This window comes from Phalaenopsis equestris, unplaced genomic scaffold (assembly GCF_001263595.1).
Source record: "Phalaenopsis equestris unplaced genomic scaffold, ASM126359v1 Scaffold000002, whole genome shotgun sequence".
Taxonomy (NCBI): Eukaryota; Viridiplantae; Streptophyta; class Magnoliopsida; order Asparagales; family Orchidaceae; genus Phalaenopsis; species Phalaenopsis equestris.
The window spans coordinates 38,500,974-38,527,799 of NW_018164444.1; the positions used below are offsets into that span (position 1 = coordinate 38,500,974).

At 35.1% G+C, this 26,826-nt stretch overlaps 1 protein-coding gene and 1 non-coding gene across 2 annotated transcripts in view; one reads left to right on the plus strand and one right to left on the minus strand.

The window, feature by feature from the left end:
• Window positions 1-23,016, plus strand: part of LOC110029842 (uncharacterized protein At2g38710) — a 29,907-nt gene extending 6,891 nt beyond the window's left edge. The window contains exons 2-5 of the mRNA XM_020732306.1: window positions 3,532-3,651; window positions 10,221-10,335; window positions 17,982-18,075; window positions 22,647-23,016. Coding sequence (XP_020587965.1) covers window positions 3,532-3,651; window positions 10,221-10,335; window positions 17,982-18,075; window positions 22,647-22,849 — 532 coding nt within the window. The 3' untranslated portion in view covers window positions 22,850-23,016. The remainder of the gene's footprint in view (window positions 1-3,531; window positions 3,652-10,220; window positions 10,336-17,981; window positions 18,076-22,646) is intronic.
• Window positions 23,017-25,421: 2,405 nt separating this feature from the next.
• TRNAM-CAU lies at window positions 25,422-25,506 on the minus strand. Its single transcript is given in 2 exon segments — window positions 25,422-25,457; window positions 25,469-25,506. It is a non-coding gene; the product is annotated as a tRNA-Met (tRNA).
• Between the last annotated feature and the right edge of the window lie 1,320 nt (window positions 25,507-26,826).

The following is a 26,826-nucleotide window of genomic DNA, read 5'->3' on the forward strand; positions in this document are numbered from 1 at the left end:
TGGCCGACAACTACATCCTTCACCGAAGATAGGCCATTCCACGGGTTGGGTTCTTCCTATCGTCGTTTCGATAAGAGCTTTAGTACTATTACTGCTCCACTGTTTGAATTGCTAAAAACAACCCATTTCTATTGGACAGAGCAAACGTAGCTCAACTATGATCGTTTGTAATATGGCCTATGTACAAATCAAGTCTTAAAGCTTTCAGATTTTTAATCTTTTGTTCGTTAGTCAATGAGGACATCCTATAGCATTTTTCAACGAAAAACTCAACGACTAGAAAGAAATATTCAACATATAGCAAAGAATTTTGTTTTATCGTAAGAGCTCTACAAAATTAGAGTCATTATCTTTTGCTAATGAATTTTTTATTTATACATATTACAAAACCCTCAAGTTTCTTCAGAGTCATAATAAACTAACAGGATAGGTTGAATATATTTCAGTTTTAATTTTACTCTCAAACAAAAATTGGGACTTTCTAATCAAGTAGCTGATGCTCTAAGCCGACAATCTATTTTGTCGGTCATGCATGCGCGGGTTGTGAGCTTTGAGCTGATACGAGGAATGTATGACAAGGATCCTGACTTTCGAGTGGCATGAGAATAATGTCTAGTAGGAAATTATAAAACATTCCACATCAAGGATGATTTTTTGTTCAAAGGAAATTACTTATGCATTTCTAAGTGTTCTATTAGAGAAGTAATATTGGTGGAAGGTCATGATGGGTGCCTAGCTGACCATTTTGGAAGAGACAAGACTCTAGATCTCCTAAAAGATAAATTTCATTGGCCCTCTATGCGTAAATATGTGGACCGTCATGTCAAGAGGTGTTGTACCTGCCATATAACCAAAACAAGAACTCAAAATTCAGGGCTATAACTTCCCTTGCCGGACATATGTTAGTTTGAATTTTGTGGTTGGTTCACCATACACTCAACGACATAAGGATTCTGTCATGATAGTGGTGGATAAGTTTTCCAAGATTGCCCACTTTGTGCCATGCAAGACCTCATTAGATGTCTCTCATGAGGTTGTCCGTTTACATGACATTTCACGTGCTATCACGTCTGATAGGTATGTTAAGTTTTTAAGCTACTTTTGGAAGACATTATGGAGCAAGTTGGGAACCAAACCGATGGACAAACGGAAGCTGTTAATAGAAGTCTTGGGACTCTACTTTGCTGTAATGTGGGCAAGAATCTTGACAATGGAACCTCCTTCTATCACAGGTGGAGTTTGCCTATAACCGATCCCACAATCAAACCTCCAAATATAACCCTTTTGAGGTGGTTTATGGAAGAAATTATATATCTACACTTGATGTTACATTGGATATTCCAATTAAGGTTGTGACCCCGGATATTATGGTTTGGCTACAAGGAATCCAAAAGCTTCATAAATTGATTCGAGAGAATATCTTTAAAAAAAAAAGAAGTGTTTTGGCGACAAACAAACAATTGCAGAAAAGCGGTCACTTTAAAAAAAATAGCCAAAGTTTGGATTTGATTAAGGAAAGAGAGTTTTTCTTCGGGAAAGTATGGGAACCACAAAGCTAAAGCTGACGGACCTTTTTGGATTGTGAAGTGTATTAATGATAATGCTTACCAAATTGATTTCCTCGATGATTAAATATTTCTACTACATTCAACGTCCCGGACTTGTCTTCACATTACAAATGCGATTTATAAAGTACTTAGTATGAAGAATCTCCGCCAACTCGGGGACAATGACACCAAAGCTTGAAGTGTTTGTTGTCCTAGTGTTCTTGTAGATGTTTTATTTCAGTCTTTTTATGTGTCCTGTGTTTTTCTTTAGTTTTATTTATATGGATGACAAACTTGTAATTAGGAAGGGTCTCAACTTAAATATAAAAGATCTGTAGGCCATTTTGGTCAGACAATTTTTGGAGAGAGTTTTCTATTTTTCTAAAGGGTTGTTCGGTACTCAATTTTTTCCCTTGCTACTGTATTCTAAGGTGGCTCTAAGATGGTGGTTTTGCTAATAAATTTTACGGTTTCCTTTCTAATTTTCAGTTCTTTCCAAATCGCATACTGTGGTATCATAATTAGTTTGTGATACGAGCAATTGTTAAATTGTCTTCCACTAAATATTATTTTGTAACATTATTTAAAAAAAAGGAGATCCCTTTATGATAACAAGTCGGTGGTCATTTTTTCAATCAATACTTCATTTTGTTGTGATATATACACACAAGAGAACTCATGCATTATAATTTTTTCTTGAAGTATAAAAAGTGAGAATGACTAAAATAGTCTTTGATGTTCAGATTTGATTATTTTAATTTCAACTCTGAATTAACTTTTGATCACGTTGTAAAATTTGGGAAAGATGATTCTCACATCATTTTTGATGTTTAGCAAAGTGAAAGTATCGATAAATGATACAAACCTTCAAGCCACGAAAGTGAATGGTTGGTCCTCAAATGTTATTATAAATGAAAGGAAAAAGAACCAGTTCTGGTGTTAACTTATTAGAAAGTTAATACCTTTTTGTTATACTTAAATTATTCAATATTGATTTCTTTAAAAAATGTTGGAAAATGATTTTGAGAACAACAATTGTTGGCGACCAAGAACTAGGTGTTAAACTAGATCTTATCTTATTGAATTAAAGTATTTTTGTAAAAAATAATGCCTAAGGTTGTATGAAGCTTTCTTGATTGTTAGATTCTTCAAGCTGGTATAAATCATCCTTTTCTTTAGCAAGCCCAATCAATGTTCTTGTGTCCTCTTACTGAAAGATGAAATATGAAGGATAAAATATAACATTGTATTTAGAATATTGAGTTAATTTTCATCGGGGTAATAAGTTAGTAAATAATCTTGGTACATGAAGGGTGGCAACTTCAAGTAATTAAGAGGGTGGGTAAGGGATCAGTGGTCTGCTTCCACTACTTATGGTTTAAGAGCTTTAACTGATGGGCATTTTCTCTTTATAAAACATTATCCAAGCTGTTTTGAACTGTACCCATTAAAAATTTTAATTTTTAATCATGAAACAAGCCACATTTTTAATATACGGAGGATTCATCATATGTGTTTGATTTAGTTTGGTAAATTTTTTTTCCATATTTTATTTTACTGATTTCTTTAAATTAATTTGAGTGCAGTATAGTTCATTTGAGCTGTTGCGATATTTAGCTCATTCTTAGCCTCTTTTATAAAAAGGCTGAATGCAAGTGAAACCTTATTTATCTTGCTCATATCTTTGTAATTTAGTTCTTCTTGATCATCCAAAGATTGAAATTAAACGAGTTTTTCCATTCTAAGGCATCTTGCTTGCTAATTTTTATTCCCAAAATTTCTCAATTGATTGCATATTCATATATTTGAAGCTGCCCATCATCCCATATATTAAGCTGCCTAGGTATCATGGCGGTGGACCTTGTACTTAAAATTTGCTACTTTACATATTACATGGTGATCCTCAGTATTCTATTTTTTTCTTAATCATATGCTTTTCAAAATTTCATTTTGATATTCTTACAAGAAACAAATGTCATTTCAGCCCGTTGTTTGTGACATGGAAGAAAGCAATTAATGGCAGTGAACCGCGTTTGCGAGGGTGCATTGGAACCTTAGAAGCTCGTGGCTTGATCAATGGTTTAAAGGATTATGCATTAACTAGGTATGTGAAAACTCATATAACTCGTAAAAGTTCATTAACTTGGAAAATGACACTCAACATGCTTGATTTTGACAATAGATGCTTGAAATCCAATGTTACTTGGTACAGAATACTGCCATCCATATTGAAAATGTGTTTTGTTACTTTATTTGATTGTTGTTTATTGCAAGATGCTTTGTAGGATGCTAACATCCTTTACAATTTGAGCGTAAAGTTTAATAGCTCTGGTTGTGTTTGGCATGAATTTTTAACCTTATAATTTGTGTCTACTACACATGGATGCATATAATACTTATTATGAAGTAAGGAGAGAATAGTCCGCTACAAGTTTTAATGAACTAGGGCTTGAGCCAGTAGCACATTGAATATTTCCTTGTTGTGCATCCACATTGTATGATTTATATTGCCATATTGTTGACCTCATTTTGAGTTCATTTCTCCTCTTCTTAGATTATAGGATCTAGCTCTAAGGCTTCCTATCGACTATTTTAGAGGACTAGAGCTGGGACCCACCCCTTTTTAGAAATTCGAACCACTTCCCGTTTCTCTTGCTGTGTCTCGCCTTGGTGATCTCAAACCATCATCTTTTGTGGTTAAGGACCAACATGTGAGAAATCAAAGAGAAGTTCCCAATAGGATCTCAAGCCCTAGGAAAACCCCTTTATGACTTTATCAACGTATTCACACACACAAAATACACAAAATTCACTAAGTTGGGCAAAGTCGGACTAAAATTGAGCTTAAACATGGTGAAAAATGTGAACTTGTCCAGACGACCCCTGATGACAAAATGGATTGTATCAGCGCGTCTGGGACATCAATTTTAGCTAGGGAGGACACCCTGTCATAATTCCGCACACATGAAAATCACACGCAAATCGATAAATCCTTCAAAATGACATCAGATGACGAAACAGACTGCGCCGACACGTCCAGAGCGTCAATTTTACCCAGGAATGATATCCATTTTGCTAGGTTTTTGAGTACGAATAAATCACACGCTAATTAATGTAATTAAATAATATAATACAATAAAATAAAACAAAATAATAATAATAAAAGAAATCCTTATTTTAAACCTCTTTCATCTAACTCACACGCCCAATCTCTCCTCTTCGCTCGATCCAGCCGCACGAGATGGCTTGCTCCTCGAGCCCTAGCTCCTGCACCCCTCTCCTATTCGCGAATCTTCCTGATGCTTCTTGCCCGAACCGCAACAGTGTCCCCTCTTCCACTCACTGGCTTGCGCGAACCCTGGCCCGTGCGCTTCCCTCTCGTGCGAGCCCTAGCTTCGCGAAGCTTCGGCTGACCCCTCCTCTTCTTCTAGAAGCCCTGGCCGACCTTTCATCTTCCCGAGGCCTACTTCTCTTTCTCCCTAAATGCTTCTCCTCCTCTCCCACCATCCTATTCGGCCACCATTAGGGCTGGTAGGTGGCTGCTCCTCTCCCCTTTGCCTATAAAATCATACCAAGGGTAAGGTTGGTGGTTGCTTGGAATTTCGGCAAGGAGGGGAGGTGCTGCTGAAATCGTTTCACGATTAGAGTGTTTGCTGTTCTTAGATTTCTGTTACTCTTCTTCCTCCCCTTTCTTTAAGCTAGTCAAGATATGGTTCTTCCCCCTCTTTCCTTTGCCTAAAAAAATTTAAAAAGAAAGATCCCTTGCTTCTTGCTTTACATACTTGATCATTAAAGAAAAAATGAAAGAGGCTACATGTGCTCGGAACTTCGATAGATCATGTTTAGAGTAGTAGTTTTGGAGAAGAATAGTCTTTCTTTTAATTTATTGTTTGGAACTATTTAGCATGAGGATAGTTCTTCCTCCTTCTAGTCATGTAAAGCTTGAGGTCCATGCGCTAAGCTATACGTTTAAAAGATGTGCGTGACTTGGAAGGGCGTCCCTTTGCCTATTTGTTGGTTTGTAATGAGGAAGGTTGGATAAGCTTGGGTTAAACTTGTTTCATTATTCAAAATTTCTAGTTTTCTAAAAAAAATGTTAGTTTTCTTGTGTCTAATTGGATAAGCTGCAGGTTTCAATTACTATATTATAAGATTTTTGTGGCATTCACTTTTCATAAGTAACGCAGTTCGTATCTATGAAGGCTAGCTTTTCAAACCTTAATGCTTTGAAGTATTCTTATCCTTAAAGGGAAGGGAAATTGAAGTGAGCTTTATACTTGAAAAATCTAAAATTTTACATGTGTAATTGGCAAAGATTGGAAAGTTTTGGTGCCTTGCTTTTCAAAATCTGAAAACTTTGGTGTTTTGCAAAAATCTGAAATGTTTCATGTGCAATTGACAAGGATTGGAAAATTTTGGGTGCCTTGTTTTTGAAAATCTGAAAGTTTTATGTATGTTATTTGCAAAACCTGAAAGTTGTAGATGGCTCATTTGCTGAAAGCTTTTATGCTGCATTTACAAATGTTGAGAAGTTGTGATGCTTTACTTTTATAGAAATCTGAAACCTCTTATGTTGCATTTGCAAATATGAAAAGTTATGGTACCATACTCATTTGAAAAATCTGAAACTTTTCATATTCAATTTGGAGAGTTTGGAGGGGATATATGCATGGTTTTGGGGCAGATTTAAGCATCGTTTTAAAGCTGTTTATTCACTATTTTGGATAGATTTATATGCTGTTTTTTGGGTTGAATTAAGAGCCGTTTTGGAAATGTTTTAAGCACTATTGTGGGCCGCCTATATATATGATTTTAGGGCTTCCAAAAATGCATATGTTAGGCTGAATTTGCTACATTTCAGTGCTCTTAAAAACACGTCTTTTAGGCTGTGTTGGCTGCTGTTGGGAACCTTTTGAAAATGCTTTCGTGGGCTGATTCGGGCTGCAGTTTTGCCCTGTTTAGGAGGGGCTTTGTTGGCTATTTTTAAGATGTATTTGGCACTAAACCGTGCTGTTGTTTTATCCCGTCATAGTGATATGTTTGGGCTGCGCCTGAAGCACTCTTTAGTGATATGTTTGTGTTGCACTTGAAACACTCTTAAGTGATATGTTCGAGCTGCACTTTGAAGCTCTCTTTAGTGGTGTTTGGGCTGCACTTGAATCACTCTTTAGTGATATGCTTGGGTTGCACTTGAAACACTCTTTAGTGATATGTTTGGGCTGCACTTTGAAACAATTTTTAGTGATGTTTGGGCTGCACTTTGAAGCTTTCTTTAGTGATGTTTGGGCCATATTTTGAAGCTTTATTCATTAAGGTTTAATTGCATTTTGAGACTTTATTTGTTAAGGCTTAAGTTGTATTTTGAAGCCTTATTCGTCATTTTGAAGCTTTATTCGTTAAAGTTTAAGTTGCATTTTGAAATTTTATTTGTTAAGACTTAAGTTGAATTTTGAAGCCTTATTCGTCATTTTGAAGCTTTATTTGTTAATGTTTAAGTTGCATTTTGAGGCTTTTATACATCGATTTGGGCACTTTTAAGTGCTGATTTTTTGAAGCTTTTAAGCACCTTATGAGACTGATTCGATCATTGTTTTGAAAGAATTTAAACGCCTTTAGGCCGATTCACTTGTGGTTTTGCACCTTGCTTAGCTGGTTCTTTTTTTTAGAAGTGGGTCGGCCTCCTCCACTTATTTGGTTTTGTTTTTCTCTTTCTTGCCAACAATTAAGTTAAAAATGAGAATTTCTGATTTAGTTATTTTCATGATTGATTTATGCCTTAAAAAATAAAAAGAAAAGGGAAGAAAATTTTAAAAAACAAATGCTATGTGGGGTAAAGTAACAAACACTATTAAACAAGTAGAAAAAGGTGTACTTGGAGAATAAAAAAAAAGTTTTTATAAATAAAAATAGTTGGTGGTGAAATAATAATATGCACGAAAAGATAAAATATAAGAAGTTGTGTTATCAAATTTGGTTTAATTGCAAAAGCTTAGAGATTTGGGAAAAATATCAAACGGTCTGTAGAGAGTCTAAAAGAAAAATCAGTAACGCTAAAAATTATGCTATTAGTGATCTTTATAATATATTAGATATTAGGGAGAGTGAAAACTATATGTATAATCTAGCCAAATAAAGAGAAGAAAAAACAAAGATTTAACTCAAGTACAGTGTATTAAAGATGAAAATAAAAAAGTGTTATTCTTAGAAAAAGATGTTCAACATAGGCGGGTGAATTATTTTGATAAAATTTTTAATGAAGTTTCTGAAAATACGATCGTCCTTAGTGATCTTAATATTTTTAATAATAATAAAATGTTTCATTTTTACCGTCGCATGAGTAAAAAAAAAGTTGAAGGGGCTTTAAAGAAAATCAAGGGTGGAAAGTCTGCAGGAGCTGATGATATTCCAATTGAAGTGTGGAAATATTTAGGTGAGTCGGGAGTTTCTTGGCTTACTAAACTCTTTAATGTTATTTTAAAAAATAAAAAAGATTCCTGAGGAGTGGAGCAAGAGTATCTTGGTCCCCATTTTTAAGAATAAAGGGGATGCACAAGTGTGTGCAAATTATAGAGGAATTAAGTTGATGTGTCATACTTTAAAATTATGGGGAGGGTAATTGAACATAGGTTAAGATGTATTACAAATATTTCTCATAATCAATTTGGATTTATGTCGGACGGGTCTACTATGGAAGCTATACATTTATTGAGAGGTTTGATGGAGAAGTTCAGAGATAATAAAGAGGATCTATATTTTATTTTTATTGATTTAGAAAAAACTTATGCTAAGACTCCAAAAGATATCCTTTGGAGAGTTCTTGAAAAGAAAGATGTTGATATGACTTATACGCAAGTCATTAAAGATATGTATGCTAGAGCTGTTATTTGTGTTCGAATTGAAGGAGGTTTGACTAAATATTTTCCTATTTCTGTTGGATTACATCAGGGATCGACTTTAAGCCCATATCTTTTTGTTTTAGTTATGGATGGTCTTACTGGACATTTACAGGAGCATGTACCGTGGTGTATGCTTTGGCGGTTTTGGCGAACGGGAGGGGGTGATATCCTTCTTGTGGATAAGATGAGAGAAAAAGTTCAGGAAAAACTTGAATTATAGAGGTCTACATTGGAATTATAAAAACTTGAATTATAGAGGTCTACATTGGAGTCTAAAGGCCTTCTTTTGAGTGGAACTAAAACTGAATACATGGAATGTAATTTTAGTAGTAGTTGCTCTAGTGACAAAAGTTTAACCTTGGGTGATCAAATTATTAAAAGGTGTGAACGATTTAGCTATCGCGGGTCTGTTTTCAAAGTGATGGTGATATAGATGGGGATGTTAATAGTAAAATTCAAGTTGGTTGGTTGAAGTGGAGGAATGCAGGAATGCTTCGGGCCTTGCTTCGGGCCTTTTGTGTGATGGAAAAGTGTCGCTTAGACTGAAAGGAAAATTTTATGGTGGTGAGATTTGCAATGTTCTATGGCGATGAATGTTGGCCTTTAAAAGAGAAGCATAATAATAAGTTAAGTGTTGCCGAGATGAGAATGATTAGGCGGATGGGTGGCTTTACACTTAGAGACAAAAAGCGAAATGAATATATCACTCATAGGGTTGGTGTAGCTCCAGTGACGGACAAAATTAGAGAAAGTCGTTTTAGATGGTTTGGCTACATTAGACATTGACCATCTGATGATCCGATTAGGAGAATAGATGTTTTTGATTCGATTTATGTTAAGAAAGGTAGCGGAAAACCTAGAAAGACTTGGGCTTTTTGTATAAAAAATGATCTTAATTTATTAGAACTAAATGAAAATATGACACTAAGTAGGACGCAATGAAGAAATAGGATTCATGTAGTGAGATAAAAATTGTGTTGTTGCTGTTGTTGTTGTTGTTATTGTTGTTGTTGTTGTTGTTGTTGTTGTTGGCTTCGATTCTCTATTGATTCCTAGCCTTATCTGCGAGTTACAATTTATGATTGACATTTATATTTTGAATATTTGAATTAAAAAGGGGGGTTTGATGATTATAGAAAGGGGGCCTGAAATATGTTAAAAATTCAACCAACTATTTTTAAGTTTTTTTTGAATAAATTCATATGTTCTCAATCCATTATAGTCTTCTCCTTGTGCAAGCAGGAGCCTGAAGATTTAAGGGATTCCATGCGCAAACGAGGCAATTATTGTTGTGAATTCTATTTTGATTCTTGAAAGGATTTAAAATGCTGTAACGATTCATCATGAACATCTTTTAATGTTAGTTTGTTGGTTTTTAGTTCATCTCAAAACCTTGAAAAGTGGTTTGTAAAGCCCGGTCTGGTGGTTTATGAAAGTACTGGCATGTTATTTGCTTATGCTTCAATAGTAGAACCAATGCTACTTAAAGTTTCACTGAGACTATGGCATTGGGTGATCATATTTCTGCCTTAACATTGTTAATCTATGCATTATCAGCTTTTTTGTGATTTTGCTTTACTCCTACTGTTGTGCTCTTTAAGGCATATTGATACAATCAGCTACATTAATATTATCATTATTCTATTTAAATATATTTGTTCTAATTCCTAGCGTTGTTTTATCTGCTAGGAAGTTTCATAAGGGCTATTCGGATTTGCATGGATGTTGTTTGTGGTGAAGTGGTGATTTGCTAATATATTTCTTATGCCTTCTGTAGTGCTTTGAGAGACCGACGCTTCCCTCCGGTCCAACCCAAAGAATTGCCATATTTGGAATGCACGGTGTCTATTCTTACTGAATATGAGACCGCTTTGAACTACCTTGATTGGGAGGTATACTGCTGCTTCTATCCTTCTAAACAGCTGTTAGAATAGTAGATAATGTTGAAGGAAATCAATTGCCATCCATTTATCTTAATGCAAGAATGAGGGGAGTATCAAAATGTTCTCTTTACTTTTTGCAGAGGGGCATTGTTGTCTTAAGAGTTTATAAAATTGTCAATTTAGACCCCATGCTCTTTTGTATGGGTTGGCATGGTTCTAGTGAGGGTTATTTTCACTCCTACTAAAATGATTTGGGACTAATTTAGTATTTTTATAAACTCGTGGACTAAAATGACTTCATGTAAATAGTCAGGAGATTATTTTGCCACTTTAGTCTTGCAAGCATATCATTCGAGTCTTTCATTCATGTCATTGGTATTCCTTGGAAGTGAAACATTAATTCTTTTACTTTATATGATTGTCTTGACTTTTCTCTTTATACATCTGATTAAGATTTCAACAGTTGTGTCTGAGGGTTGATTTTGTTGCTCGAAGAGGAAACATAAATAAATATTTAATTTTCACTTATTTTTGTGTGTAAAACAAATAATTACATTTTAGCGTAACATTGAAAAGTTTTGTATTAAGGTAATATTGACTTCTGAATACTGCTCGCAACTAAATGATTAATTAAGCAAAGTCATCTCCTTAGAAAAAAATATTTTCTAACTCCAACTAATTAATTGGAGTGTAAGAGCACTGTAGAAATATTGTCATTCCTCTTTCTTTTATGATATTTTAATAAAATAAAAGTATATGTTATACTTCGAATGAATCTCCTTCTAGTTTCACCACGGAATAGGATCACATGATTTGAGAAAACCAGGACAATAAATTTAAGCACAAAAGTAAAATCAAAACAACTAGAAAAACACATGAGAATTTACGTGGAAAAACTTGAGGACGGGAAAAAATTATGAAGTCACACCGCCAGAAATTTTCACTATGAAATTCAGAAGATTTTACAAAAGACTCATACCAGTTTCCTCTCCACATTGAAGGAAACTTGCAGGACTCGAGCTTTACAATCTTCCTCGGATCTAACGTGAACAACACATGCCGAGATCCCAAAAATCGTCCTCTCCAACTTCTCTCTTTCACCAGGAACTTGTTGAAGAATATTCTAGGAAGTCTTAAAGATACGTTGCTTGAAATTTGCTTAAAGCCAGAATTTTTGTGTACCAACTGCTTCAGACGCAAAAGCACCCTTACTAGGCGCAAAAGTGCCCATCTCTCGAGAATCAAAATCGTGCCAACATACTCGGACGCTTGGGCGCCAGGGGGGCGCAAAGGCACCCACTTATTTTTCGAGTGCCTAAGCATGGGCACGAAGGCACCCCCTTCAGAAGCAACGCCCAAGCCCGACCCTTAAGCTTCGGGTTCTCGGTCTTCTCTGGGTGCTTTGGCTACACAAGACTAAATGGTCTGTTTGAGGCCGTTGCAGCTTATTCTGATAAGCTGACTGGCTGTTTGGTTTGTGCGTTTGGAAAATAACTAATTTGCAGCTGTTTCTGGATAAATGATCATTCTGCCTCTGATCTGGATAATCTGTTTAGCTGTTTGATTTGTGCATTCGGAAAATAGCTTATTTGCAGTTGTTTCTGGGTAAATGATCATTCTAGCACTGTGTAGTTGTCTTATTCGCAACAGAATTGATATATTTGATAGTTTAGAACCCAAAAACCACTTCATAATAATATAAAAAAATATATACACCCCACTTAAGGGTGAGTATTAATAAACATAATAAAAAGAAAAAACATACACCCAAGGCCACCATAACATCCCAAGCCACCACAACCAGCATAAACACCTTTCACAGCCACTGCACACAAGCACAACTCACATCCACCACCAACCCACACAACCAAGGCCACTAGAACAAACACCCAAACCACTGCAGTCACCATAAACACCTCCCACAACCACCGCACACAAGCACAACGCACATTCACCACCAACCCACACAGCCAAGGCCACCGGAACACACAGCCAAGCCACCACAGTCTCTATAAACTCCTCTCACAGCCACCACACACAAGCACAACTCAGATCCCCACCAACCCACACTCCCAAGACCACCATAACACACACCCGAAGCCACCACAACCACCACAAGCACGACTCACATCCACCACCAACCCAAACAGAACAAATGCTCCAGAGCAAGCTCCAATGCTCCATAACAAATGCTTTAGAACAAGCACACCTCACGGTACTCCCTCCACAGGCAAGCAAATCTCTATAACAATGCTCTAGAATAAATCAAATTCTCTGTAAACCTTAAACAAATCAAAAACCCAATTTGCAGGAAGAAAACCAAAATCACATGAAGAAAGCCAAATTACCACAGGAATAACTATCACACACTATACTTCTATATGTAATGAAGGGAAGAAGAGGAAGAGGAAAGTGAGAGCGACAGGAGATTACTGAGAGTGGACAAGGGAGATCGAGGGAGGCGAGAGTGAGGGGTTCACGTCGAGGGTAGTGGAATAAAATGCGAGAACTCAACGCGCGTCACGGGGTTGATCTCACGACACCGTTTATTAAACCATCGAAACTCGCGTTTAGATAAAAGTCATGCGAACGTGTTAACTAAACGGGATGACGATGTTTTAAAAGCATCGCCCACAATTTTAAATATGCCCCGAACGGGCAGTAACAATCTCTCCCTTCGAGACAATAGCACCAAACACTAGTTCTCTGTACCTGCACCTCCATCTGAATTGCCTTCATAGTCACGTATTGTGGTGTGACTCACTCCCGGTCTCAACCTTCATGAAACCCAACTGAAGTTAAGCACAACCTCCGTTTATCAACAGTCACCACATTCGTCAACATATCCGTAGGATTTTGAGCTGTATTTATCTTTTCCATGAAAAACTACCCATCTTGAAGAAGAGAGCGAATAAAATGATACCTCAACTGAATGTGTTTTGTCCTGCCATGGAAAACAGCGTTCTTAGCAAGATGAATCACACTCATACTGTCACAGCAGACCTTTCCAATCCCCGCTCCTTGCCCATTTTTGCCATGAAACTCAGTAACCAAATCATCTCTTTGCTGGCATCAATAATAACAATATATTCAGCCTTTGTAGTAGAAAATACAACAATCTTCTGCAATATGGGACCTAACTCACCGTTGTGTTTCCCAATGTGAAGATATATCCCGCTGTACTTCTCCAACTGTTCATATCTCCCGTTAGATATGAATCTAATAATCCTTGTAGACTGATTCATGCACTTTCATAGCAAAGTGTCATGTTGACTGCTCCCCTCAAATACTTGAGAATCCACTTTACCACTTCCCAATTATGTATGTCTGGATTGCCTATATACCTGCTGACCACTCCTGCATATGCAATATCTTGCTTGGTACAAATCGTCGTGTTCATAAAAATTCCAATCGTTCAAGCATACGGAGTTATCTCTCCATCTATGCTTGCTCTGTTTTAGAGTTAAACGATAGCTCCTTAGATAATTTGAAGTGACTACCTAAGAGAGTGCTAACTGGTTTTGCCTCACTCATGTTGAATCTTTATAGGATCTTTTCAAAATACTATGTCTGAGACAACTTCAGTGTTTCTACACTCCTGTCCCTGGTGATTCTCATCCCGAGAAACTTCCTGGTTAGATCTTGATCATTCATCTTGAACTCACTTGATAAATGATTCTTCAAGTCCCTGATTTTCTCCATATTTGCTTTGCATTCAATATGTCATTCTCATATAAAAGAAGTAAAATATATCAGTTACTGAAGTGTTTGATGAAGCAATAATGGTCCGCCTGACACTTTAAATACCCATTATCTGATATGAACCTGTCAAACCTCCGTACCACTGTTTTGAGACTTGCTTTAAGCCATAGAGACTCTTTTTCAATCTACAGACCAAACCTTCTTTGCTTAGAACCTTGTAACCTTGTGGCTGCACCATATATACCTCCTCTAAATCTCCATGTAAAAAAAACTATTTTTACACCCATCTGCTCCAGATGTAGATCTTCCATTGCTACCAGACTCAACATAACCCTCACAGTCGTCATCTTCACCACTGAGGATAATATTTTTGTATAATCTACTTCTTCCCTCTGCTGGAAACCCTTAACAAGTTTTGCCTTATAGGACTTGCTACAATCTGACCCTTTTTTAGCTTGTAGACCCACTTGTTGTGCAATACTCTTTTTGTCATTTGGTAGTCCTGTCAAATCCCAAGTCAGATTTGACTCCAAAGATTGCATTATTCATCATTGGCAAGCTCTCACTCCCTTGAATCTTTTCTTTAACTTGAGTGACTTTCTCAAAGCACTCTAGTTCATCACTATCAATTAGTAATAAATAATGAAGGAGAATACATTTGTATGGCTTGTTTTGTTCTGCTAGATCTCCTGACTTCTGTAGCATTTGTTTGAGGAACTTCCAGTGTTCCTTCTGGTTGAACACTTCTTCTTTCTCAATTCTCCTGATCTCCAGTATCATTTATCTCCACATATTTGAATTCTTCAGAAGTAGCTGTCGGATTGTCCTGAGTTCTGACCTTGTCATTGTATATCTTCATCTCGTTAAAAGTGACTTTCCTGTCCCTGATGAATTTTTTATTCTGATAATCTCAAAATTTTTACTCAAACTCATCTGAGTCATATCCAATGAAGGTACACTTGACAGATTTCAAGTCAAGCTTGCTTCTGGAACCTGCATCAGCATGTACATATGCAGAACACCCAATTACTCTTAAATGAGATAGACATACATTTTTGTCACTCCAAGCATTCAGGTGAGCATTCCTCCAAAGCTGCTGATGAACTATGTAAATCAGTTTAACTGTGTTAATTGCTTCAACCCAAAACTGTTTCGACAAAGTTGCATGCAACCACATGCTCCTATCACTCTCATTGATTGTTCTATTCATGCGCTCAATCACACCATTGTCGCGGTGTCCTTGGGATAATGAATTCATTCTTGACTCCCTCTATATCATAGAAATTTCTGAATTTCTGATCATGGTACTCACCTCCATTAACTGCTCTGAGACATTTCAACTTAATATTTTTCTCATCTTCTATTATAGCCTTCCATTTCTTAAAAATTTCAAATACATCAGATTTCTACTTTAAGAAATAAACCCACACATTTCTCGTGTGATCTTCAATGAACATGACAAAATAACGAGAACCTCTAATGGATTGAACTGAAGGAGAACCTCATACATCAGTATGCACTAACTCCAATTTCTTTGATTTCATCACTGACCCACACTTTGAGAAAGAAACTTTCATCTGCTTTCCATATGTACAATCTATACAACAATCCAAATCAGCTGATTTCAAACCTTGAAGCTTTTTTTTAGAAAGGAGGGAATTCATAGCTTTCTTGCTCATATTGTCAAGTCCATGGTGTCGCAGAATTGCGTCCACCCTGGTTCCAGCCACATCAATGAAATCAGTCATTTCATTGATCAAATAAAGGGTGCATTCAATGTTGCCCAAAGCCACACTAATGCTCCTGGGCACCTTCCACAAATCACCTGTGAAAGTAGTCACAAGTCTTGACTATCTTAGCTCGCTCACAGAGATAAGATTTTTCTTCGAATTAGGAACATGTCTGACTTCAATAAACTTCCAGATGGCTCTATTCGACAACTTGATATCAATATCACATTTTTCTACTATACGGTAGGCCTCGTTATCTTCCAAATAATCATTCTCTAGTTTTTAAATGCCTCTTTATTGGGGCAAGCATGAAAATGACACCTGAATCCATTATCTAGGATTCAATGCTGACTAGTGAGAACATCAGAGAGTCATTTTAGATTTCATCGATGGAGATTATTAGAGAAACTACTATCTTGTTCTCCACTACCAGTTTTCCTTGGAGCTTTCAGTCCTTAAAATATATATTCTTACTGCAGTTCCTACATTCCCCTCTGCTTAACTTGTGATTTCCTTTTTTGGAGTTGGATCTGCCTTTGCCTGTATTTCTGCTCAGGTTCTTTTCTCTGTTATCAACATTCAAAGTAGATTATGAAGATCCACCACTGGCTGCTTTTTTGTGAACTTCTTCATTTAGTATCAGACCCACAATGTCATCAAAATTCAACTTTGAAGTCCTTGAAGAATTGCTCGTCGTTGTTACCAAGCTATCCCAATTGTCCGACAATGAAGATAGTAACACCAGTGCTCTGGCCTCATCATCAAGCTTGATCCCCATAGAACACAACCGACTCGTCATAGTGTTTAAGTTATTGAAATGTTTTATCACTGAACTGTCTTCCACTATCTTCATGTTGGATAATTTCTTAATCAGAAAAACCTTATTAGAAGAAGGTTTTTCGTACATCTTAGCCAGTCTCGTCATGAGATCCACTGTAGTTTTCTCATTCACAATGTTGAATGCAACAGATGAGGAAAATGATAATCTGAAATCTGATCAAACCTTCAAACCTAGTGTCGTTCGATCCAACACTTCTCATTCCTCCATAGGCATGGACTTAGGCTTTCTTGTGATTCCTTATATTGACAAGTACAAATTTTTTTGATACAACATGACTTTCACCTGCATCTTTCAGAAAGCAAAATTCATCACATTGAACTTCTTCACCTTGAACCTTGCTTCTTCAGTCATTGCTCCCACTCGAATCGATCTCCACGCTGATACCAGTTTTGTTGGGATTCTGAAAGAATCTCCTTCTAGTTTTACCGCGAAATAGGATCACAAAATTCTAGAAAACCAGAATAATAAATCAAAACAACTAGAAAAACACACGATAATTTTCATTGAAAAACCCTAGAACCAAAAAAAGCCACGGAGCCACACCACTTCTACTATGAAATTATGAAGGTTTTACAAAGGACTCACATCAGTTTACTCTCCACACATGAAAACTTGTAGGGCTCACCCTCTATAATCTTCCTCCAATCCAATGTGAACAACACATGCCGAAATCTCATAAATTCTTCTCTCATTCACCAGGAATTTGTTGAAGAACATCCACGGAAGTCTTAAAGATACGCCGCTCGAAATTTGTTTAAAACCAGAAATTTTGTGTACCAACTGCTGCACCCGGACTAGGTGCAAAAGCTTCATCTCTTGGGAAGCAGAATCGCGCCCAGCATAGGCGCTTGGACGCCAAAGGCAGGCAAAAAGGCGCTCTCTTCTCTGTTGAGCACCTAATCTTGGCGCAAAGGCGCCTCCTTCAGAAGTAGCGCCCACTTGAGCGCCCAAGCCCGGTTCTTAGGCGCCAGGTTCTCGGGTCTTCCCTGGGTGCTTTTGATCTACAAGACTAACATGATCTGGTTCCAACGGCTGATTGCCATGTAGATCGTTGGACTCTCGATGTTCTCGGAATAGTTGATGTTCTCGGAATAGTTAGAAAGCTAATTAAAAAGTAATTTTGATGACCAGACTTTATGAAATTAAACCAGTAATATGCAGTGACATGAACAAGTTTTTTAAGATTTTTCCCATGTTGTATAACTACCAGGAATATTTTCTATAGGGTGTGTTTATTTAAATAATCTATTTCACAGCTTTTGTCACTCTTGTTGTCTTCATTTTGATGTTGGCATTACAATCACCAAGCTAATTAGTTGCTTTTACTCACTATGAAAGCTAAAATGTAGTGAATGTTGGAAACTGAGTGTTTTATCTTGCAGATTGGAAAGCATGGGTTGATTATTGAATTTACTGACCCTGATTATAATACAAGGCGTAGTGCAACTTACCTACCGGAGGTGGCTGCCCATGAAGGTACAAATTTACCTTGTTTTGGAAAATTTTCTGTTTCTACAAATTTTCAGTGAACAATGATCACAATGCACCGCTCATAAGTAAATAATACCACCTCAATTTCTTCTAGAAAGTTCTATCATGTTTTGCTTTCTCTCTCTCGAGCACTCTGGTTGTTGTAAACTCAAAATCAATTCATTTTTTTACAAGTCTCAGTTCAAACACATATTTTAGTTGATTTTGAGTCAATTTAATGCTCGGTTTCAGTTATTCGAGGAAGAAGATACGAAAAGTCGGAAGAGGAAATGAAGAACTGTAGAGGAGGAAGTGAGGAGTCGGGTAGCCGAAGAAATAAGAGATGAAGCGGAAGGATGGGGAGGCCAAAAACGTAGATTTCACTCTCTAAAACATCGCAGTCAGAGCCAAGTGGCTTGTCTGTGGTGAAGGTATTAAGGAGGAGAGGAAGAAACTGAAGGAGAAGGAAGGCTCCTCTTTTCTCTTACTGTATAACAACGTCATAGGGTGTGTCCATTTTAAAGTAGAAGGAAGAGAAGGAAGAAGATGAATGGAGGGGAGAAGGGAAACCGTCAAACCCTAACAGAAGGAATGAAGCGCTCGTTTCCTTTAGAGGTGGCATTGGATGTGGCACTTGGTGTCAAAGTCGACGGAGGAGATTGAAGTATGTGCAGGCATGATCGTCATGCATCTTACGGTTAATTTAAGTGATTAAAAGATGTGCGATAAAAATGATAATGTTTATAGAAGACACAAACAACTGGTAACGAGGTAAATTTAAATATGTTATTTTAGTTTAATCTGATTAGGGATTCTTTTATTTATTAAATAGTAAATAAATAAAGAAAATTTAATCCCACCGTCTGATAGTTTGTTCTCGTCTTGGTTAATTCCAAACCCCGGGCTAGATCTTGATAGTCAATTTAATAAGTAGTGATTTTTATGCTAAACTTTTGGAAGATTTATACATACCACTCAATTCTTATATATTTACACATGTAAACTTCTAAATTTTACATATATGATATCTTATGTATGCGTGAAAGGTGTGTTTCACTTTTTAAAAGGTAAAATAGTGGTATTTTGTATGTGATATGAAAGATGTGGGTGCTATAAATTTAAAAATAAAATTTAGGTGTTAGACATGTAAATACATATGGAGGTGATACTGAAGTTATCCCAAACCGTAATATACATAGAAATATTTTTGTTAAATTCAAATAGTGTTACAACGATGACTCATTAAACAAGAAATAAGTGATAACAAACATAAAATGATACAAGCAAACACCACTAAAGTGATATCCCAAGGGGATGGAGGCCAACGAGGTGGGTCGGGATGGCTAGCGGGTGTAGCGGCATCAAAGGAGTGCTGGTGGTAGCGAGGGGAAAGAAAAATGTAAGAAAAACAAGTATGGAAGCTGTTATGGGTGATGGCAACGAGTAGTTGAGGTGGATAGCAGCGGGACAACAGGAAGGAGGTGTTCCCTGGCTGACATGGACGGCAGTGGTCCGGTGAGAGGGCTGGGATAGCAATAAGGAGGTGCGGTTTGGGCGGCAACAATGCTGGAATGGAGCAGAAGGTGGTCGGTAGGCTGAGCACTACAAAAAGCAGCAAACTGAGTGCTGTTTCGGGCGGCTGTAGCGAAGTATGGCGACAAGGAGCGGTGTGGTAGAATGTGGAAAGGAATATGAGGAAGAGAATCTTCGCCTCGGGAGAGAGATATAACTAGAGGACAGCTCAATCCCTTGGATGCAGCTCTTGAAAGTGAAAACGAACACCGGCGGCTATCCTAATAAAAATATGAAATTTGGAATTAATCAAAAGCTAACCCTAAGCAAGCAAAACTTACACACATGGAATAGCTAATTGATAAAATATGAGAAAATTAGAATAGGAAAGAAATAGAATTAGGAAGGGAATATAAAAATGCAAGGGATCAAATAGGAAAAAAGGGGACCACGGTCCTGTAACGCTTTAATACTGCGACCCGTTAAGCTCATGCCAGGTGGTATCCATGTAAATGTCCCTAAGTTTTATTTTTAGGGTATGTTAAATATTAAATTGGCCTTTAATAGGCAACTGCAAATAGTGTGATGTAGGCGACGCCCTTGTTAATTTCGAAAGACTTAAATGGGTTTCGACTTGTGCAGCCCATTTGGCGTCTAATGCCTGATTGCATGAAAAGATGATTGGGATTGTGAAGTGCAGAACCTTTCCAAATAGCTCGAAGTAAAATAGTTAAATTATTTGTGATATTTAGGATATATTGAAAGAGTTTCATTGGTGAAATGTATGAGCAAAGCTAGAATTTTAAAAGCCTTGTCTGATCATTATTGTGTTTTGGTAAACACATTGAATATTTACATTATCATGAAAATTATTGAAGCTTGATCCACTAACTTTCTTGTTGGACATCATATTCAATAGTATTATTATGAGCTAAAAGAATATATAGTCTGATTGATGAAAAATAAAATTAGGAGTATTGTCATTCTTCTTTTTGTAGGAGAAAAATTCTTTTCATCTATATATATATATATATATATTAAAAATCATGTTTTATGCAATGCCCTTTGATCTTTTTTGACAGAAAAAAAAAGGAGAGTAGGATTTAAATTTTTATCTTGTAGAAGTTTTTTAAAGTTATTTTTAAAATCTAATTAAACTAATTTATATAGTATAAGATAGTTCGGTTGGAGAGAAAATTCACTTCTAGAAAATCGCAAAAGTGATATAGTTTAATGCTTTGTTATTATTTTTTGGACAATAATCAAAATTAATTATAAAATGGAAAGCTTGTAATACTCTTCACTAAAAGTACCAACAACAACAATAGCAACAGGCCTTTATCCCACTAAGGGTCGGCGACATGAATCTTTTTTCTCCATTGTGTCCTATTGAGTGTCATATTTTCATTTAATTTTAATAGATTAAGATCATTTTTTTTTTTATACAATATGCTCAAATATACAATATGCTCAAATCTTTTTAGGTCTACCTCTGTCTTTCTTAATATCAGCCAAAGCTAAAACGTACACTCTCCTAACCAGATCATCTGATGTCGACGTTTAAATTGACCAAACCATCTAAGACGGCTCTCTCTCTAATCTTGTCCGCCACTGGAGCTACACCAACCCTCCTATCATGGATATACCCTATCATGGATATATTCATTTCACATTTTGTCTCGAAGTGTCAAGCCAGTCATCCACCTAATTTTAAAGGTCGACATTTTGTGCTATAGAACATTGTAGGTCTCACCACCATCTTATAAAATTTTTCTTTCAGTTTAATCGATACTTTTCTTTTACACAATAGGCCCGAAACATTCCTCCACTTCAACCAACCAACTTGAATTCTACTAATAACATCTCCATCTATATCACCATCACTTTGAACAATAGACCTGAGATATCTAAAACGTTCACACCTTTTAATGATTTGATCACTCATAGTTACAACTCTGCAACTAGAGTTGCTATTACTAAAATTATATTCATGTATTCAATTTTAGTTTTACTCAAACTAAGGCCTTTAGACTCAAATTTAGGAAATATTATTAAGTGCGGAATCTGCATGCATGTGGACTTCAGTACAACATGATTGTATTGGTTGTATTTTTGAGTTACCTCAAAAATAAAACCAATACAACCATGTTTACTAAAGTCCGCATGCATGCATTATCTGCACCCAATAATTCCTCCCAATGTTGAAGTCCATCATTCAAGTTTTTCCTGAACTCTTTCTTTAGTCTTATCCACAAGAAAGATATCATCAACGAAAAGCATACACCAAAGTACATCCTCCTATAAACGTCCAGGAAGAGCATCTGTAACTAAAGTTAAAAAGATATGGGCATACTCGCTAAGATGTTAATACAAATAAAAATATTTCTTCAAGAGATATTTCTAGAGTTGTCCGCCTCGGAGTGGAGTCCTAGGGCTGGCTCACTAAGATGTTAAAAAAGAGATGTACTTTACTAAATGTACTTTGTTTATCTCAAAATTTGGATTACTCGCTAAGATGTTAAATTTTGCTTGCGTGATGCATACCCCAAACAACTTGAATTTACGAAATTAGACATCCTACTATTTTTCATGATTTACACTAAGGATAAACTAATTTGACAATTAGATATTACTTATTCAAATTTAACTCAAAAAATTAGAGAAAATATTTCTCAATTCTCATCTATATTGACTATATTAAGAGTTCATCTTACAAATTCATGCGTGCATCTTCCGGCACACGCTATGTGTTTATACGCACACACACAGACACAAATCAATTCATAATTGTTTCAAGGGGCATTTACATACATACAAAACACTGCTCATATATTTACATATCTAATACCTATACTTTCATATTTACATACATAACACTCAATTTTTTGACTCTATCACTTAAAAATAAAACATACCTGTTCATGCATAGGTTCTCAATATAAGGTGTTATAAAAGTAAATATCAAACTTAGATATGCAAATGCATAAAACATGTATGGTATATGTATGTAAATTTTTACCTTATTTTAATTGCACAAACTGCCCATTTGCATCCCCACTCAACAGGTTGGACCAAGATTGAAGCCATAGACTCTCTAATGAGGAAAGCAGGCTATAACAGTGTAATCTCGGAATCCCTTCGCAAGAGACTTCGCATCACCAAATACCAAAGCACTTTATACACCATGCATTACAGCGAATATATTGCTTATGTCAAAACTAGCCGAGCTCAATTCCCTACAATGAACGGGGTAAAGTCTATCCATTGATTTGTGGTTTTGCAGGATTCACCACCAATTTAGATTAAATTTAATGCAGCTGGGTAAAAAATGTAATTTGATTTTTGTCCCATCTGCTATTCAACTGCCTTCATTCTTATTGGTGTTTGATAGACTTTTTATTTAAATGATACCCAGCAACATTGTTGTTAACTATTTATATTAATACTTATGTACGATGACAATTGTATTTATATGTTGTTTAAATGATATCCGACATAAACAAATGTCATTTTATTCCCTTACAGTTTGGTCAAATGTCATTTTATATTATTTGATTTTGAGTGCATTGTTGGATGGTTGATTTTATTAGTAGTAGATCTAGTGCCAGATTTGTAGCAATAGATAGGTGTTCAATTTATTAGAAGGAGGGAATGCTTTTAGATATCTTGTGACTATTGTTCATGGTGATGGTGATATGGATAGTGATCTTATTAGTAGAATTCATGTTGGATGGTTGAAGTGGAGGAATGCATCGGATCTATTGTGTGATAGAAAGGTACCCCTTAGATTTAAAATAAAATTATATAAGATGGTGGTAAGTCTTGCAATGCTTTATGTCGCAGCTGAATGCTAGCCTATAATAGAGGCATAAAACCAAGTAAAGTGGAGTTGAGATGATAAAAATGCTCAATTGGATGAGTCGCTCGATACTTAGAGATCAAATGCGAAACAAATGTATCCAGGAACGAGTTGATGTAGCTCCAATAGTAGATAAGAGTCGTCTAGTCACATTAAGCATCGATCATTTAATAATCCGGTTAGATGAGTATGTATTTTAGATTCAATTTATGTTAAAAAATGTAGATGTAGATCTAAAAAAACTTGGATTTAATTTATTAGAACTAAATGAAAATATGACACTCGATAAGTCAATGGAGAAAAATGATTCATGTAGCCCCGACCTCACTTAGTATGATAAAGTCTTGTTGTTTTTATTGTTCTTATTGATTTTGAGACATTGTTACAGGACCTTGAATCTCAGGGACCGTTAATTCAAACTTTTTAGATAACCGAGTCTCAGTTATTTAAAACTTTTCAATGTTTATTGGTTGATCTTTATATCATATGATGATATAACATAATGGAGTTTTAATATAGTTTAATTACATAACTATATTTTATTGCTAGTAAATTAAATAAGTATATCGCTTTTTAAAAGTTAAAAGTGGTCATTTTGCTGTGACATGAAAGATTTGGATGGGATAAATGTTATAAAACAAACTTCAGGTATCAAATATGTAAATACATAAGAATTGGGTTGTATGCTTGTAAATGCTCTTTAAATGTATTGATCAAAATCAATCAATCAAAGTATAATTAATCGGCCAAATTTTCTTTTTTTAATTATTGCTGGCCAACAATAAATATTGGTTGATCTAAGTTATCTTTTATTTATATATATATATATATATATATATATATTTAACATGGAATTCTAATTGGCTCCTCTCTCAATCCTAATATTTTTCTATTTTTATTTCTTGAATGCAAATATGGTCAAGTGATTACAATAAAATGGAAATTAATCCAGCTAGTTCACATAAAAGGCTGTATTTTTCACTATTATGTCATGCTGTCATTTATACGCAACATTTCAATAAACGATGGTCGTGCACAGGAGAAATATTTGCGTATGTAAAACATATAGAGAGTTGCGTATATATTAAGTTATTCGGAGTGTACATGTAGGTTAGACTTAGGTTATTATAAGTTGTATAACCTAAGTCTAACCTACTTGTACCATCCTAATAACCTAATATGTACGGAACTCGGCTTAAGTTTTACGTACGCAAATATTTCTCCATATACAGGATCCAACCTAATTTTTTCAAGGGGTATAAATTTAGTATAAAAATAAATAATTAAAAAATAACACATCGTTCAAATTTAAAAGTGGATTTTATTAAGATTGATAAATTAAATAATATTAAAAACATTTCAATTTATTTTATATATTTCAAAAATAATTATATGTTTAATATAAATATTCATATTAAATATAATTTCATAAAAATGTAAGTTCAATGACTAACTATAATTTTATCTCATATATTTATTTTATATTTTGGTCAGCTCACATAAAAGAAAAGTTAAAAAAAAATTTTAATGCAAAAATATATTTGGAGCAAACAAAAAATGAATTTAATTTTCTCTTTTTACATTTATACCACAAAATTTTCGTATCATATTAAAAATATTATAATTTTTTTCTTAGTATCACTATTTTAATTTTCAAGAGGTGAAATACATTTCCATAGGTATAAGTAAGGTGCTAGACATATAAATTCAGAGGAATTGAGAGGTTAAACCCTAAAAAAGGAAGATTTACTTATATGCTACTCAATTTTTTGATATTTACATATTGAACCTCTAAATTTTCAGTTTTTATATGCTACTATTTTGAAGTTAAGATATCGGTATTCCGGTAAGATATGAAAGATTATTTTTGAATGGTCTGAATACAAAAAGCAATATTTAAGGGTCGAATATGTATTTATATAAGAATGGGATAGAATGTATGTAAATGCCTAAAAAAAAAACTAAAAAAGAAAAGGTTAGTTGGGGTGAGAGAGGCTCGAACTCTCGACCTCAGGATAACTCAGAAGCTATGAGACCTACGCGCTAGCCAACTGCGCCACCACCCCGGTTGTGTTAAATGTAGGGACGTTTATATATATATATATATAAGTAAAAACATTAATCTTAATTTATTCTTCATTAATTTTGATATTACATAAATATATGCAGATTAGATATCATTACATGGTAACAAAATTACTATATAAAACTAAAATGAGATTATATAAGGTAGATATTTTTTATTTTTTTAATAAAAAAAGGATGTTTATAAAACTAAAAATTTTAATAAATAATTAATTAATTAATCAAGATATAAGATATGTGCTAATTGGCATGCTAACTTTAGTGGATGGTGAAATTACAATCAATATATATAATAACTTCACAAGCTCAATGAGAGATTAACATTAAGACAGTTGGAGCGCGACTTAATAAAATTCTTAAAATTGTGATTTTAATTTGTGAGCTCTTATGATCTAAAATATTTGACTCCTACCTTCTCGATTGTAAGTTGTTTCTTTAAGAACAATCAATATTTATCGAACTTCTTATAATACATTCAAGCGTTGCCATTTGTTACCCCCTTTATAGAAATAATGATTCAACAAACCATCTATCATCACTCTTTGTATGACATTCCACATGAACTATTACTTAAGTAAGGTATAGTATTGTTTGTTGCATGACATTCTTCATTAATCATCATCTAATCTAACACATGCCAATCACTACTGTTTGGTGAACCCTTTCTATTCACTAATCTCTCTTATAAGAATAAATCAACCAAATAGAGCGCTAATAGCAATAAACTCAACTTATACATCCAAGCTTGATGGATGGGCTATCCATTATTAACTAATAAGAACTCCAATACTTTTGACTAACACCACAAATATATATTTTATTATATTATATTAACACCTTTGATTACACATGGTCACCATTTATAATATTCAATTTATAATAATAAACCCATTTTGTGATTTCCTTTGAGGCATTTACATGCATAGGGGTGTGTAAGGGTGTAAATGAGCCGAACACGAGCGAGCCAAACTCAACTCATGTTCGGCTTGTTTATATTTCGAGCTCAAAAAGTGTATTCGTGTTCGACTCGTTTGCTTAACGAGCCGAACACAAGCTGCTCACAAACAAAGAGTCGTTTTGATAACCTTAATCACGTAGCCATAATAATCACTTAGTCATAAGGCATTAAGAGTTTGAGCAAGATTTAAAAAATATTATTTATATTAAAACATCATTTGAATCTAATTTAATAAGTATTTTAATTGATTATATAAATCTTCGTAGCCTTGTAGTCAATTAGATTTTTTTTAAAATACTACTTATATATATATATATATACACTTGATGAGTAGTATTTCGAG